This window comes from Megalops cyprinoides, chromosome 7 (genome assembly GCF_013368585.1).
Source record: "Megalops cyprinoides isolate fMegCyp1 chromosome 7, fMegCyp1.pri, whole genome shotgun sequence".
Lineage (NCBI taxonomy): Eukaryota > Metazoa > Chordata > Actinopteri > Elopiformes > Megalopidae > Megalops > Megalops cyprinoides.
The window spans coordinates 1,534,205-1,552,314 of NC_050589.1; the positions used below are offsets into that span (position 1 = coordinate 1,534,205).

Sequence of the window (18,110 nt, forward strand, 5' to 3'; positions counted from 1 at the left end):
CCAGCCACAGCACCCCCCCTTCAGAGATTTAAAGTTTTTATTCAAATTAAGCATGCATTATGACTAGAAGTCTAATAGTGAACTTTGTGCTCAGTCTTTGTCCGGTGAAATACTTGTGTGAATATTCACTCATGTTAAAGATGAATGGGCGCCTAAACATGAATATGAGCATCCTACACTATATGGCAAAAAGTATGTGTTCACCCCTCCTAATTATTGAGTTCAGGTGTTTCAGCCACACCGATTGTTAACCGCTGCATAAGATCAGGCACATAGCCATGCAATCTCCATAGACAAAGGGGGGCAACTCCATATTAATGCCCATGGTTTTGGAATGGAATGTGCTCATATAGGTGTGATGGTCAGGTGCCCACATACTTTCAGCCATATAGTGTCTTCAGCTCTCTGCATGACATTCATGGGCCTTCACTACAGTGCATGCAGCAGGCCAACACCTCAGGGCCCCCTCTAGTGGTCATTGCCATGTTTTTCAGGCACAGAGGGAAAGATGATGTTTACTTGAGAGCAAACTTCTCCCTCTGTTTGATAGGAACAAGAGCATAAGGTTGTAGTGAAGGAAAAACATTAAAAAGGGAAGCTACCACACAATAGGTACAACTCAGAACTGTGCTAGATGTCATTTCATGTACTTCTTACAGCCTGCTTTTTATTATAACTGTACTATTATACACAGTAGTAATGAAATATTACACAATAATATATAAACCACTTGAGAGCATGCCTTAAATATACACATTTATGAGCAGCTGTGAATACATGGTAACAGAGAGAGTGCAGGACAGACGGACGGATGGACAGATGCCAGCAGCGCCTGCAGATTGCACGCTAGCGCCCCCTGTCTCGCATTAGACCTGCGACACAGCAGCGCGGCCGCTTTTATCTGCCCACGTCTGCGCAGCGAGTGTCAGGAGAGGAGCTGCAGCGTTGCATCAATTACTGTGCCGTTAATTGCAGGACTGGGGTCAGGGTTATCTACACACTCAGTCGGTGTTTATTTTAAGTGCCTGGCAATTCAAATATTTACCATCAATTACCAGCCACACAGCCTCCTGTAGGCAGCTAAATTATGCGCTGCAAAAGTTTAATGGTACATTTCCTATTGATGCGTTCTGCGAAGGAGAAAGTGTGATGGAGGCTTGTGCTCAGAGCTGCAGGAGCTGGAAACCGGATACAGGAGCAGAGAGGCAGAGAGAGAGGAGCAGAGAGAGAGAGAGGAGCAGAGAGACGCAGAAGCGTGTGCCCGAATCAGTCAACGTTTCTGTGATCAGAACATTGCCTTAAGGAGCTGAGAGGGAGGTGTGTTTCGCAAAAATGCGACAGGAGAAGGGAGAGGAGAGAGGGAGAGAAGCCACCCGATTCATTGCTGGTTCTTTCCTGTTTTGTCTGGTAACCAATGACAGTAATTGTTACTTACTACTGTTGTTCTTACTTGTTATGACTATTTCTCTTATGATGAATGTTACAGTATTGGGAGAGAGAGAGAGGAAGAGAGAGGAGTGCAGAGAAAGAATAAGAGAAGAAAGAGAGAGAGAGAGAGAGAGAGAGAGAGAGAGAGAGAGAAAGAGAGGGAGAGAGAGAGGGAGAGAGAGGGAGAGAGAGAGAGAGGGAGAGAGAGAGGGAGGGAGAGAGAGAGGGAGCGAGAGAGAGAGAGAGAGAGAGAGAGAGGGAGAGAGAGAGAGAGAGAAGGGGAGAGGAGAGGAGACTTCTGTCCTACAGCAGTGACCAGGGCATGTCCTCATTTCTCGCAGACTCTACACACACTGTTAAGGGTGTGATTCACACGTGATTTATGAACTGTGACCTTCAAAGACCTTCACACCATCCCTGATCTGCAGCTTCACAGACAGAGCACCCTGCCACTGCAGTTACCACCCCCCCCCCCCCCCCAGCCAAAAGACACTCAGTACCCTGAGGTGTGCTGGGAGATGCCCCCCCCCACCACTGTGTCCCGGAGCGGTCAGGGTCAGTGACGGGCTACTCTCCGCCCTGAGAGGCACAACACAGACTGTCCGGCTCTAACCCTGACCTTGAAACTGTCACATGATCTCCACACAGCACCAATCAGTGGGGGCGGGAGGCGTGGAGTCTCCGCCTCCGCTTGCTCAGGGGATGATGAGTGAGCTGTCAGTCCGTCTGACTCAGGAGCAGATGGAGAGGTTCCCCTCTCTGTCGTCACACGTCTGAGACCGAACAGATCCCTCTGCCGGACAGCAGCTCTCCACCAGGTGCACCCAGGCAGGCCTGGCACCTCATCAAAAACAGCGCTATAAAAAGACTGTGCTGAGACACATTCTGCTCAAATACAAGGGAATGTGGAACAGGCATGCACACATAAACTCACACACATGCATACATACACACACAATACACACACGCACACATACACTCACACACATGCATACATACACACACAATACACACACGCACACATACATAGAAATACTCACAGACACATAAACACACACACATGCATACACACACACACACAATACACACACGCACACAGACACACATACACACACTCATGCAGACACATAAACACACACGCACACACATCAACACACACACAGACACACACACACATATATTCACTCACACACATACTGTTACACAGACACATAAACACACACGCACACACATCAACACACACACATATATTCACTCACACACATACTGTTACACAGACACATAAACACACACGCACCCACATAAATATACACAAACACACACAAACACAAACACACATATCTCAATTTAAAATTGTACATATAATCACTCTCTCCACCTCCAGAGCTGTGAAATGACAGGATTGTCCTGAGGGAATGGAGTCCATTATATAATCACTCTGAGACGCGATTGCATCCGCTGAAGGGAGAGTGTGAACTCTCTCCAGAGAGCAGATACACTCACCATTCTCCATAAACAACAGCAAAGGTCAGCCCAAGCTCAGCCTGTCAAAGGCGCAAATATAGAGTGTTTCCTTCATCTCCAACGCTCAGGGCGTGAGGGAAATAGAGAAACACCACTAACCTTTCCATCAGACGCGAGGGAGAGTGAACTGTGCAGCTCATCAGCAGAGCAGGGATGTGTCTGACAGACGGACAATGGACTCATCAGCAGCTGTAAAGCCAGATGATGGATTAATCAGCCCTCTGCTTCACACAGAGGCTTTGTTGACTTAAAGAATTCACACACAGAGCTGTCTGTGTGCAGATGTGGTCCTGCAGAGCCTGCCTGATCTAGCAGATGGGGATTAAAGCATGCAGAACCACACAGCTAGAACCGCACAGTTAGAACCACACAGCTAGAACCAAAAAGCTAGAACCATGAGGCTACAACAGCACAGCTAGGACCAACACATCCAGAACTGCACCACGGGTTCTGCACAGCCAGCACATGGCAGCCCCTGCTGACCTCCTGTCCTGTCCCGTGTCCCGCGGAACAGCGCTCCGAGGACACCGTTCTGACCCCCTGTCACACAGTGTCCCCGCGCTGAGACTCGCAGCCCCTGCTGTGCTGAGCACGATGTGCTGTAGATTCACACCTCCAGCCTGCTTCACAAACACCCGCTTGCTTCCTGTAATCTGTAATTAACCTGCAACACTGCTTTCTACCGTATGGATCTCATTTCATCGTTTCGCCTCAGATGATTGTGATAAAAATATTTCACCATAACAACTAACAGACACAGGCACGGTGTGGTCTCAGCTGGAATTGGCTGGAAGCTGCCGTCCCCGAGAGCTCTCTCCCCACACACAGTGTTCCAGACCTGCGCTCGGTACGGACAGACCCTGCAACATTAACCCTCGCAGGAACACGGAGTCTGAACGCACGCCGCCACCGGCACCAGACGCCCCGCCGAAACGCTCACACCCGGTACTCACGAGCGGCACTGCCTGAGGGCCATGGCTGAGCGGGTCGGAGCCGATCCGGGCCGGGACCGAGGTGCGGAGACGCAGGGGAGGTCAGGGGCTCGCCGTCTTCATTCACGCTCTCCCTCAATGGGACGACATGCAGCTGCCTGTGATGTCAGCCTCACACACGAGGGCCGACACGAGCGGGGGCCCGCGAGGCGAAACCACAGAGCGAGGAGACGCACGCGCACATACAAACACTCACACTCACACACTCACACACACCCGGCCGAGCTACACTACCGCCTCCCTGCGTCAGATCTGAGGGGGAAGTGCTGCTCCACACACACCTGCACGAGATTATCTCTCAACCACCCCCCCTGCCTGGGAGCTGTGGTACAGTCCGTACCGGGGAGAGCTGATTGGTTCCCTGGTCTCCATGGAAACAGGAGGACGTGTTAAAGGCAGATTCCTTCCTGCGCTGTGGAGTGACGGTGTTTCTGTCCTCTGCAGCGCATCTCACACTGACCACTCATTCCAGACCAATGAACAGCAGCGTCGGTATCTGCTGCACTACGGAGGGCCGTTCAGCTTGGCTCAGGCTCTCCCGTTCGCACGGATGACGTGGGCAAACCCTGATAAACATTCAGATGAAAAACACAAATTCATCCTGAAAATAAAATGTTGTGAATAACATAAATAAAAGGCACACCATGTGCTACATAAACATAATGAAGGACAAAAAGCCCAGTTCATCACAGTTCATCACTGATCGTACTCACAAAGAGTATGAAAAATCCATTTCATGCTGTTTCACAGGAAAATGTGAAAAACACTTAGGGTTTTTCATTTAGCCAGCAGATTGGAACGGACCCTGGATGCTGTGTGCAGGTAATTATGGAGGTACAGGCTCAGCATGCAGGTACAGGGGTTCAGGCGGGGTACAGGAGACAGTGTGCTGCTATAATCATCTGGGTTTCAGGTGTATGCATTATTATTCACACTATCTAGGACTATGAAATACTGCTGCTGTGATAAACTTATCTGAGAGCGATATCTGTTCGCCAGAATGATTCAACTGTCTAAACTGTAATTTAGCACATGTACAAAACTGGATCTTACTACATTACTGAGATAAATTACATGATTACAGTGGCAGCACACGGAATATTAACAACATTATGAGGACGGAACATTAGCTCATTTGTTTTAATTACAGTCAGGCAAGCTTCTTAAGCGTATCCCAGTTAAAAGAAATACTGAGCAGTACAGATCCTGGGAAATTAAAGGAAACTATAAAAGGTACTTCAGCAAACTGCGTACACAGTGTACCCTAATGCAGGAGACATGCAGCCAGCTGCCAGCAGAGGGCAGTGTGTTTACAGTGTTGGGAAGAAGCTGCAGACACAGCTGCCAGGCTGTCATTACAAACTCAGCGAAGAGAGTGAGGTGAGCTGGAGATGCTTTCTGCTGTCAGGAGACCTGAGGAACATGGATTCGAGCTGCACTACGTGATGGTCTCACACCATTGTTCAAATGCGGTCGGTTAATAAATGCGTGTCTGTCAAAGGAATAAATATAAAGCTATATTATATCTGTACATGTATGCCAATAGAACTACTGCCACTGTCTATTCATAGTAGATATGAATTTCTATACATTACATTATTGGCATTTAGCAGATGCTCTTATCCAGAACGACTTACATCAATTACAGGTTTTTACAATGATATCCATTTAGACAGGTGGATATTTACTGAGGCAATTGTGGGTTAAGCGTCCTACCCAAGGGTACAGCAGCAGTGCCCCCATGAGGAATCTAACCAGCACCCTGTCGGTTACGAGTCTTGCTCCTTAACCACTATGCTACACTGCTGACCCTACACTATGTATATACTGTATCATTCAGAGCATATGTATTGTGTGCATGTGTATATGAAACTCTGTGGATGAAGGAAGGAATCACACCTGGCTGTGACGCTGAGGTTTCTGACCCCCATCTGGACATGAAAGGCGGGGGGGGGGGGGGGGGTGAAGGGAACAGCTGATACAGAAAGGAAGCGGTGAGCGGGATGTTTTTTGCCTGTAAAATGAACCGGTTTATTAAAGTTTGGTTAATTGCGTAGGAATTGGCTGACAATTTTTCCCCTGAACCTTCGTTTAATAAAAATAATACAACTACTAACACTACTACTAATAATAATAATCTGCGCTCGTATGTTACGGCATGCCCAGAGAGGTTTGGCACCACAGGAATATTTCACAATATCTGATAAATATGCATGGTCAGGGTAAATGAGGTTTACACTGTGTGTGCTGGTGGGCTGGGTTTCCTCTCACATGTCACACACAGCACTTTACCAGAGCACCGGCACAGCAAACACAAGAAGAGCTGCATGTGTGCTGAAGTACTTCACATAATGACTGCTGATTTATCCTCTGTTCCAAAGCCATTTGCTGTTCTGGGTCCCCCTGAATCACTGAAAATTTACACCAGGCTCTCTGCCCTTCCATACCAGCCAGGCTGTTCAGTTACCCTCCAATGGGCCGACACAGCTGTGACATTCTCCCTCAATCACAGCGCAGGAAGTGGAACCACAGATATTCTATATGCTGAATAGATAGTTAGCACTCTGTGCTTCCCTGAATGCTCTGTGTCAGCCACTGGTGAAGTGGAGCGTTTGGATTTGCTGCATTGTTATGAATATTTTTGCAGGGGTGTGGTCCGAAACAGAACATCTAGCACAGCAACAGCCAGCATTGGGAAGGAAGACTGGAGGGCAGCAGGAAGGCAGGAGGTGAATATCTGTTGATGCTATAGAATATCTGTGGCCCCTCAGTCAGGGCCTGGAGGCACAGTTTGTGTTCCCATAATTCCCTATTCTCTGAGCTCTGGTGGCATTTACACACTGTCAGGAAAAAGGAGGACCCTGGGCCCGTTACCACGGTAACCGTGTTTGATTTCGGCTCATTCTGGACTTTGGAAACAGGAGGTGTGACATCATCACGGCCTTTTAACAGCTCGGTGAGAAAGGCACTGTCATTCAGGTCAGAGTCCCATCACCCCGCAGCGTACGGACCGCACCTGCTGGCGCATGGACCCCCAATACCACCTGTCACATCCAAGAGAAAACTCTCACTTCACACCATTTTCACACATTTTATACAATGCAAGTCACAGTGTGACCACTACAGCCAGTCTCTGGCACTGTTCATAGGTCTAAAAGCAAAATATTTATGAAATGTATCAAAAATGTATGAAATGTTGTAACTTATAATATATACACACACCCTTTAGGTACAACTGATTCCCGCCACCACACTTTCCCTGCCAGCCCATTTAACATACTGAAATAAACACCAAACGCCAACATTTTGGCAGGCAGCCTTTAGAAGCCTGCCATATATCAGCCGCATGTTAGAATCAAACAGCAAAGCACAGATCACTTTTACGGCTGAGACGTTCACTCTGCATGCTCATCCTTCATGTTGGGAGTGCCGGTTTAATGTCTTCTTTGGGACATCTATCTTATTGCTTTCCTGTAAGCCACGACGCTGTGGGCTCACAGTGATACAGACTGCGGGATGTTATATCAGTGCAGCTGATAACAGGCTTACAGAGAGAGAGAAAGAGACAGGGAGAGAGACAGAGAGAGAAAGAGAGAGAGATCAGTCAGCCACTACACTGCCTGCCTGCAGTAACACTCAAACACCCCACAGCCCTAAAAAACCACAGCACTGAAAACTCAGAAAACCCTCAGGTCTTCAGCTTCTCTTCCACTTTCTTATTTAGCCAGAAAACCTTTCTATATAAGGCTAGACTAAAAGCCTAGGCAGTCAAATGCTGTGAACACTTACTGATCAGAGATCAGTTTAGTTCACATTATTTCCACAGTAATGAGACTGCACTGTCGAAAATGAAGCCCACACTAACTGATCAGTGGTCAGTTCAATTCACAGTATTTCAACAGTAATAAGGGTGAGAGGGATGGACGTCATTGCTTTCAGGATTGGTGCCTGATGGAACCATAGCCCACAAGGCAGACAGAAAAGCCCTTCCAATAAAAGTGAAGACTCATTAATGCATTTAATCAAATTCAGTGTTCAAGTCAAAGGCTTCATATCAGCACTGGAGACCTGGCGTCATTGACAGAGTCCCAGGCACAGAAGGGACATAGTGAGAAGCACAGTGAGTGAACAGGAGATGAGACTCCCAGGCCAAACTCACAGACATTCCCTGAGACATAGGGGGATGACACTCACAGATGAAATGAAACTCACAGGTGAAACACAAAATAAGACTCACAGTCAAGTGCAACCTGATACGCTCCTCAAATAACCATTTACTGGTTTCTTTGTAAAAGTGTAGGGATAGTACAGGGGAAAATCACAAAGGGGACAGCAGTGTGCCTACAAACCTCAATTATTTCACATGAAGTATCCTGCTGCAGGTCTGCACTGCCACACATGTGCACTCTAGCTCTCCTGGCTCAGGTCGTGTCTCCTTTCTCCCGTCTGATGGCAGCCATCATTAAATAGTCTCTCGTCTGTAGAATTTTTTGCATTTTTCCTGCTCACTGTTAGTTTTATATTTTTATACCAACTCCTTATTTTATTTGTTCTATCATTTAATATTAGTTGTTTTTTCTTACGTTTTGTTTTTATCTGCTGTTTTACTACACTGTGTGCAATGTTTTTACTGCTCCTACTCACACGCTGCAGTTCTGTCCACTTTGCGTGAAGGGCCCTGTGTTTGAGAAAAGCACTATGTCAATAAGACACATTATTATGATTATCATAATTATTATTCGATTCCTCATGTTCTCAGAGGACGTGCTCAGTGGTGGGGAACAGCGGGGCTGAACACTGCTGATGCCGTTCCCTGCAGCTTAGCACGAACAGCACAGCGTCTGCTGATAATCACACACCGCTGGCATTAAATGTATGAGAAACCTTTATGAAAAGCAGCCAGAGCAAATCGAAATCTTGCTGTAATTCTTTGTCTCTGCACGGGCGATGAGAAATAACACAAGCTAATTGAGCTGAGGCTCTTTCTGCTTACTGCTGTTTCTGCTTGCTGAATTATTCATGTTCCAAACGCGGATCGTATTTCCTCTCTGCGCACAGGCTTAGAGCAAAATTCAGCCTTTATCTGTTTAGCGTCCCATGTTATGATTTTCTGCACAGTGTCACCAGAGAGGGACTAAAAGACCTGAAACAGGGCCAGCTTCTCATCGCAGATGTGATAACCACACTGAAAAGCGGTGACAAGGCCTCTTCAATTCTGCTTTCAGAGGAAAAGCTTTATCGCAGCCTTATATCAAACTCAGGTGATATCAGGCCTTTTCCAGGACAGCCTCAGATGTAACCGATTCTCTCTGCTGTCTCTTTTCATTGGCTAACATCGGCTAACGCTGTCCATCTTTGGCTAACATCACCCAACAGCGACTAACATCAACTAATGCTGTTAATTCCTTACTGGTGCTCAGAGATCAGTCTGCACAGGTAAAGTGAGTTCGGAACCCTGGACAGCTCTTCTTACATTTCCGCTGAAAACAATCAGAAAACGAGCCCTGCGCCATTCAACAGATGAAACGTCAAGCAATGGTTTTGCCCTAAAACGGCACCTCTGGAATCAGCACACAATATCCCAGCCCTGAACCCCATGCCACCATTCCTGTATGAACCCTAAAGAGCTGAGACTGAGCGTGTGCGGGGCTCCATAGACGCCTGCCTCCATGTTCCAGAACGTTCAGGTCGTAACTGTGTGCACTCCTGGTCTACAGACACAGGCTGTCAGTGCTGTATGGATTCTCCCACTGCACGCAAGGCCCGGACAGAAATTTCTACAGCTAAAGCTGCACTGGTGGTGGCCGAGTTCCCCTTTTCACTGTAAAGAGCTTTGAGATCCTTAAAAGGTGCTATACAAAAGCAATCCACTACTATTAGAGCTACAGCGATGCTGTAAACGCTCAACATTATACAGATCCCACCCATTAACAGAAAAAGAAATATTAAATCCAATGAAATCCAAACTATTGGGCCATTATCCATTATTTCAGCGTGCAATAAAGCAGTTTCATATTGTATAATTCGCCTGGGTGTAGGGGATGAGGTTTTGTTCATGTGATGTGTGTAGTAATTCAGTATTATTATTATATGAATTCCAGATCATGCCACCCTCCTCATGTCACAGTGACCTCTAGGGATGGCAGCAAGCACGTTAGAGAGGGAGATTCCACGCAATTAACTTTGCTACAATAGGCTATTACAGCCAATAAACCTCTCCTCCCACGGCACTCCTATTAAACCCTGAATTACCAAACCCTCTCATCTCACTACCGACCTGTTTATGACAATGGGTACTGAGTTCCAGTCAGCAGATTAGCTCTGCTGGGAGAGAATGCAAATCAGTCCTTAATCTACACAAATGAAATATGGACAAGGTACTGTATCCCCACCAGAATGCAGACAGATCTGGGTATAACGGTGTGTCACGTTTGTGAGTTGTATTGTTTTTGCTCGTGGTCTGGTGATCAGGTCTAGGCCTTGTAACCTGAAGGTTGCCATTTTAAGTCCCAGGTGGGACACTGTCATTGTTCTCCTGAGTAACATACCTCACCTGCACGTAACATACCTCACCTGCACGGCTTCCATAAATAACCAGCTGTATCAATGGATGATGTTTATGCTATGTGAGTGGCTCTGGATACGGATGCCTACTCAGATAATAAATGATAATAAAATACCTCTTTGGAGATTCAATCGGGCTTACAGAGAGAAATAAAGTGCTATTAATTTGTTCTGCAGAGACACCAGAGCAGAGGCTGTCTGGATGGTTAATGCGATCTAAGAGATTAAACTGAATAAATTTTCTAAAACACTCGGGGAGGTGAGCTGGAAGCAGGTCCAAAATGGTGAAAAAGGGTAATGGCCAACTGATTCAATCGCTGTGTTACATTTTACAGAAATTACTCCGCTTGCCTGTCCAATAAGGAAGCAGCTAAAGATCAAAACACAGCAATGATTTGGCTTGAATATTTAATATTTACATGAGGAAAATTATCATAATTGGAGTGAGCAGAGTTAAATGGTAAGATGAGTTCATTGTTGTTGTGAGAGTTAGGATGTTTAATTAGTGTTAATTATCGTGAGATGAGTTCACTCATGTGAGATTAGTAGCTCGGTATGTTTAATTAGTGTTAATCGATCTGAGATGAGTTAAGTGATGTGAGATTCTAATTGTAGGTATTTGCTGTATTACAGATCCTGTTTATCTCTGTAAATGGATACAGCAGAGGCACTGATGTCCATCTAAACCAATTCTGATATCATCAGACACTCAGACGAGGGACTCAGGGACTAGCATGAATACTTACATTGGGGACTCATAAAGGAGACTCAGGCTAGAGACTCAGATCATGGACTCCTAATGGAGACTCAGAGTAGAGACTCAGGTTGTGGACTCATAAAGGAGACTCAGACTAGTGACTCAGATTAGAGACTCATATTGAGGACTCATAATGGGGGCTTGAACTGGTGACTCAGATTTTGGACTCATAATGGAGACTCAGGCAGCACAGAGCTGCAGGTGGTCCCCCTGTTTTTACTGAAGGCTGAAGATGCAGCCTGTTTCCTGTCAGATAGGCGGCTGTTTACTAACACTCTGTATCCATGTACACTAAAATTAGATCTGACCACGGGCCGCAGCGGGGCTATTTCCGGCTGGTGCGCGACTCCACTTCACCGAGACGTTTACCAGAAACGCAATCGGGTCAAGTCGTAAACCCTCATTAGACCATGATTGACCGTGCTCCAGGGATCACAGTAACGAGATCAAAGACATTTCACTGATCTTAACTGTCTAAATGGCGGTAATGCAGAGCGCATCACGTGATGCTGAAATCCTGTTTCAGAGGGAACGCAGCACTGAGGGGTTTCCTGGATTTCCAGCCGCTGGTTTACCATGCAGTTCACTGGGACATGGCTGTAGGAGGTGAACCCTTTCTGGCTTACAGCATCTCGGCTTCAGATCAGATGTATGTGTCTAACCCTACATGCATTCTTAGGACTGCCTACAGGCCAGTGGCACATTGGCACAGAAAAATAACGCATCTCACACGAACAAAACATTTGCATAAGACAGGAACAGCTGCACAGTTTATTCTTACAGCATTTCACTGCGCCTCACGGGCTGTATCAAACACAGTCTGATTGAGCTAATCAGGACTCAAGAATGCCGATTTAATTTTCATTATATTTCCTGGGAGAGAGTGTTCTTTTGCATAATTCCTCATACTATTAATATTTCATGGCGTCAGAATGTTTGTCATGTTTGTTTCCTTCCCCGTCCTCTAATAAACAGGGCGTTGCCAGGGTGTTAAACGAGGTCCTTACTGCCCACCAGGGTGAGAGTAGGTCCTTACTGCCCACCAGGGTGAGAGTAGGGCCACACTGCCCACCAGGGTGAGAGTAGGTCCTTACTGCCCACCAGGGTGAGAGTAGGGCCACACTGCCCACCAGGGTGAGAGTAGGTCCTTACTGCCCACCAGGGTGAGAGCAGGTCCTTACTGCCCACCAGGGTGAGAGTAGGGCCACACTGCCCACCAGGGTGAGAGTAGGTCCTTACTGCCCACCAGGGTGAGAGTAGGGCCACACTGCCCACCAATTGAGATATGTCACACAGACTCTTTTTTTAATTGTGCATGTACAGACGCAGCGAATGAGGAGGGCAAACTGGATTCTCAGGAATGTAACAGGCAGGTTAGTGTGCCGTGACACCGTCTGTACTGCATGCATGACGCTGGTCAGTGGCAGGGCAGTGATTAGTGAGTCGCTTATACAGGAGGTGTGGTTGAGACGAGGAAGTGAAGTACGGCACAGCAGGGAGGGGTGTCCCGCAGCTGCGGCTGTTTCTGCCCCCGGCTTCGCCTCAGGAACTGCCTGTCCACACCACCACACAGCAACAGCAACATGCCGTTCCACAGAATAACCCCCCGTCTGATAGCATGGGAACGGGCCAGTCAGACAAGGCTCATTGCAGAATCCCATAACACCGTCTCCACCGAGGGAGAGATGAGCTTCCCACTCCACCCCCACATCCGCAAATATGAATGAACGCACCGGCTCACACCACTGTTCTCCAAAGACCTGCATACCACACCAGCACAGCAGCACAACAATATCTTCCCTTTATCAGACAATGACAAGACAACATCCATTTCCTTTTTTGTGGCCCGTACCGTCAGCTTTCACTCCTTGTCACGGAAACCTTTTTTTTCCCCTCAAAAGATAACACTTCTTCTGAAGCAATTCCATTTTCTGAGAGTTACTTAATAATATTCCCGAATACTGTATATGATCATCAGTTTCTATTATATTGATTGTATCTGTATTTTAAATAAGCATGTGAGAAAATGAGAGCATTATAATTAGAAGAAAGCATTCAGCCAATAGATAGAGCCATGCTCAGTGCTGACTGACCCTGACAGGACCGCGCTCAGTGCTGACTGACCCTGACAGACCCATGCTCAGTGCTGACTGACCCTGACAGGAACGCGCTCAGTGCTGACTGACCCTGACAGGACCGCGCTCAGTGCTGACTGACCCTGACAGGACCGCGCTCAGTGCTGACTGACCCTGACAGGACCTCGCTCAGTGCTGACTGACCCTGACAGGACCTCGCTCAGTGCTGACTGACCCTGACAGGACCGCGCTCAGTGCTGACTGACCCTGACAGATCCATGCTCAGTGCTGACTGACCCTGACATGCTTGGTTAGAAGTGGTTAATATCCTTTAAGAAACAGTGTATGGAATTGACACACAGAGCTGACCAAACGCTTGCTGCTTTTTTCTGTGTCGATTGAACCTGTCACCTCCCATCTATCACCGATTCTGTCGCTTGCGGCAGAGTTATACATGCATGGAGCGGCTCGCCAGCTTTCTCAGGGGATGCAGAGAGAGCCTACTGTAGCAGGCCCCAGGCAGCACAATACACACTCCACGGACTACACATCCAAAACCCTGGAATGTGCAGTACTTAATCAACTGTCCCCTTTTCTTCTCAGCAACAACCTCCTGGACCCCCACAAGTCAGGTTTCAGAGCTGGCCACTCAACAGAAACCGCACCCCTGGCTGTGACAGAGGCTCTCCACACCACTAGAGCCTCCGACCTGTCATCCGTCCTCATCCTCCTTGATCTCTCTGCTGCTTTCGACACAGTCAACCACCAAATGCTAATCTCAAAGCTGTCAGAGATGGCCATCTCTGGGACCGCCCTCTCTCTTGGTTCAGGTCATACCTAACTGGTAGATCCTCCCAGATCTACTGGAAAGGTTCCACCTCTGCACCCACCCCTCTCACTAGAGCAGTCCCACAGGGTTCAGTACTGGCACCCCTGCTTTTCTCAATTTACATCAACTCATCTGGCTCAGTTATCAAATCACATGGTTTCTCCTATCACTGTTATGCTGACAACATCCAACTCTTTTTCTCTTTCCCTCCCTCTACCCCCCAGGTCAACGAAAGGATTTCCACATGTCCATCTCCATATGGACGACATCCCACCATCTGAAGCTGAACCTTCAAAACGCTGACCCTCGCCTTCTCTGCAGTCAACAGGACAGCCCCTACCTACCTCCAAGACCTCATCCAGCCCTCTCAGCTCCCCATCTGGATCAGTGCTGTTACGAATTGCTGTGTGTTTTTGTTTCCGTCTGTACTCTGGCACCCATTGCGCTGTTTGAATTCGGATCATGTTAGTTGCCCTATACCCTGTAGTTGTATAAATTAGCTAGAACTGCATCCTCAAACAGACTTTGCTCTCAGCTGAGAACTACTGTCTCGTTGTGGAACTGTACACATCCTGTCCCCGTACTGTCGCTGTACTTACTGTATGCACTTTTGTGCATAAATAAATGTAAATGTAAATGTACACTACCGGCCACATGGCCAGCTCAGACAGTCGGAATGGACTGCTCTACTTATTAAACTCCTCATGTTGAGTCTGGAGGAGCTGCCGTGGACAGGAAGCAGCACAGACAGACCGACAGCTGATGCTACACAGTCCCTCCGAAACGTGAAGAGAGCAGGACTGTCAGACGCACATACAGCCAGACAGCTGCTGCACACAGACCTTCAGAATGCTGTTCATGCAGGACTGCTTAATCCTTAAAAGCAGCCTTTCAGACACCCTCTAAAAAGATGAGATGTTTCAAGGACTCCTACAAAAAAAAACTCACTTTATGAAAGGAAAATGAATTTCTATAATGGTCCCAAACATAATTTTCATTCTGGCTGTGTCTTTGCTGTGTAACCCTCAGTCAGAAAGCTGGAGTGAAATCACAGGATATTCTCTAAATGTGAGCTGTGGCAAAACCATGCCACACTGTCATGGTTACGGGTTGTCAACTTTACGGTATTTAAAACTGTCAGGATCCTTCCTAGTTGAGAGAGATGAAGTCTGTCAGTTTCAATTAGGACCATAAAATCACACACAGTGCAAAACAGACTCTCTCCCATCATCCCGGCCAGCATTATGACATCAACAAAACAAGATAACAACACCCCAAAAACCAACAAAGATAAGTCCACACTGAGGGAGCGACACTGAGGGAGCGACACTGAGGGATCGACACTGAGGGAGCGACACTGAGGGAGCCACACTGAGGGAGAGACACTGAGGGATCGACACTGAGGGATCGACACTGAGGGAGCGACACTGAGGGAGAGACACTGAGGGAGCCACACTGAGACACTGAGGGAGCGACACTGAGACACTGAGGGAGCGACACTGAGACACTGAGGGAGCGACACTGAGGGAGCGACACTGAGACACTGAGGGAGCGACACTGAGGGAGCGACACTGAGACACTGAGGGAGAGACACTGAGGGAGAGACACTGAGGGAGCGACACTGAGGGAGCCACACTGAGGGAGCCACACTGAGACACTGAGGGAGCCACACTGAGGGAGCCACACTGAGACACTGAGGGAGCGACACTGAGACACTGAGGGATCGACACTGAGGGAGCGACACTGAGGGAGCGACACTGAGGGAGAGACACTGAGGGAGCGACACTGAGGGAGCGACACTGAGGGAGCGACACTGAGGGAGCGACACTGAGGGAGCGACACTGAGACACTGAGGGAGCGACACTGAGGGAGCGAAACTGAGGGAGCAACAACACTAAGGCTGCAACACTGACAGAACAGCATCGGCTAATGAATAATGTTCCACGGGTGTAAGAGGAGGCAAAGACCTTTTTTGGTCAGTGTTTTTTCTAAAGATGCAGTTGTCTGGAACAGAGATGAATGAGTTGGTGGAAGACGCGAGGCTTTTGACATGGGAATGAGTGGCTTTCATCTGTATCCCATCAGGAAAGCTTTTAACAACCGCCTCACAGAATTATTCAAATACCACAGATCAAGAGCAGAATTTCATCATTCTTACAGACTCCAGCTCTGCCTGGCTGCACTCTGACGGAGAAATGAGCTTCTGATCTCTGATCAGCCCCCAACAGCACAACATGCTGACATGCATGTACCTCTATCTGTTCTGCAGACTGTTCCCAGGTCAGTGTATGTGCACACTGTGGAATGGTGTCACGGAACATGCTCCTGAAGCCACTGTACCGTGTGGAGCAATCACAGAGCAGTAACTACGGCTTTACGCTTGTGGCGAGTTTACAGGGATAAACCGAACCCTCCCCTCCCAGAAGCACCGTTTGCCTGTGCTGTTACAGAATTAAACAGATTTCACAAGACCCAATAGCATTTTAATCACTGCCTCAATCAAATTCTTAATATTTTGTTTTCTTTTACACTTTTGGGGAAGCACATCAGTGCCACAGACTTTCCCACCCTGGCATACACACATTCACCATAAACTCGTTTGTTTTACCACAAAACCAGTCGCTACTTGTAGCTCACACTAATTAAACGCGGCAAGAGTTTACAGAGCCAGGGGTAGTTAACATTCATGTCCACATACAAGGCATAATGTTCCCCGAATGACGGCAGGCGATGGTCCGCCCCGCTGGCCCCGTCACTTCGCCTGTTTTATTGGCGGTCTTACATGGAGCGGGGTGACAAACATCCCTGTCTGACGCGATGGACCATCCGCTGGCCCCGTGCAATGCTTCATGAGGAGTTTAGTTGACCGTTTACCTCTCACAGATGCAACGACGTGACTCTGAAGAGCGATCACTTACTTTTCCTGTATCACGTTTTCCTTGATGGCTCCTAGCGTGCAGGGAGTGCTGCCCAGCTGCAGACGGCAGGTCGCCAGGTGCCGCAGGTGCTGTTCGGTCAGACAGACATTCTCGCGGCACAGCACGGACACTTGCAGCTCCAGCTCCTCGATCCGCTGCTTCTGCTTCTCCAGCAGGTCCTGTTGCGTGTCGATGATCTTGTTTAGCTCGTTTAGGTACTCCGCAGCCCTGCCGGGGGTTGCGATCGGGCTGTTCATCTCGCTGTACCCTCCCCCCGGGGGTGTCCGAACACTTAAAACCTGACGCGGATTTCCCTCCAGTTTTACGCCTGGCCGCCGCCGTGCCCGTTCCGCTCCGCCATTGTTTACGCCAGGTAGCGGCTGAGTGCGCGCAGATGAAGTTGGTCAGACGTGTGTCCGCAGATGCCGTTCAGAGACTGCACCACTGACACCTCTATCCGCCGCTCGGAGGACCGGAATCCTGTTTAACCCTTTGATGAAAAGCCCCTCTGCATATTGCGTTTCATGTAATGTGGAAGGTTACGTTGGGATCAGAGAGACCGGTCTGTATTCTGTAACTTACGACTAAAAATGCACGAAAATGGGCGATGATATCGGAAAACCGGAGTGAATTGTCAATTTCAGCGGCATTCTAGTCTTGTCATCAGGTTGCAATCGTGCCTACCCGCTCTTGTCATTTACGCATCGAGACCATATCAAAGCGGATCGACAAACTGTTAATGCAGAATAAAGTAAGCGGCATCACTGTATAAGAATTGTATGTTAAATAACTATTACACACAAAAAAAAAAACTGCTGCGCGGTCTTTAGTCTTGTTCGCTTTTATTTACCCCTCCTCGCCACCTAGAGCCAGAATAAGACTAAAATTTGGTCCCAGGACGCCCTGGACTTAAACTCTGCGAGGTCCTCTCGTCTCGCGTTGCCCCTCCGGATGGCGGGGGCTGGATCTTGCCACCGGCAGCCGGGGTACCGCTCAGACCCGCCCGCTCGGGGAAGCACCGTA

At 48.0% G+C, this 18,110-nt stretch overlaps 1 protein-coding gene across 3 annotated transcripts in view; it reads right to left on the minus strand.

Moving 5' to 3' along the window:
- The window catches only part of LOC118780865 (IQ motif and SEC7 domain-containing protein 1-like), a 38,174-nt gene extending 20,533 nt beyond the window's left edge, over nt 1–17,641 (minus strand). Inside the window, exon 1 of one of the 3 annotated variants that reach the window (XM_036533601.1) lies at nt 17,088–17,637. In XM_036533601.1, coding sequence (XP_036389494.1) covers nt 17,088–17,344 — 257 coding nt within the window. In that variant the 5' untranslated portion in view covers nt 17,345–17,637. Of the gene's footprint in view, nt 1–3,905; nt 4,194–17,087 lie in introns of those variants that run through there. The other 2 variants (XM_036533602.1, XM_036533605.1) reach the window with 2 other exon arrangements.
- Nucleotides 17,642–18,110: the final 469 nt, after the last annotated feature.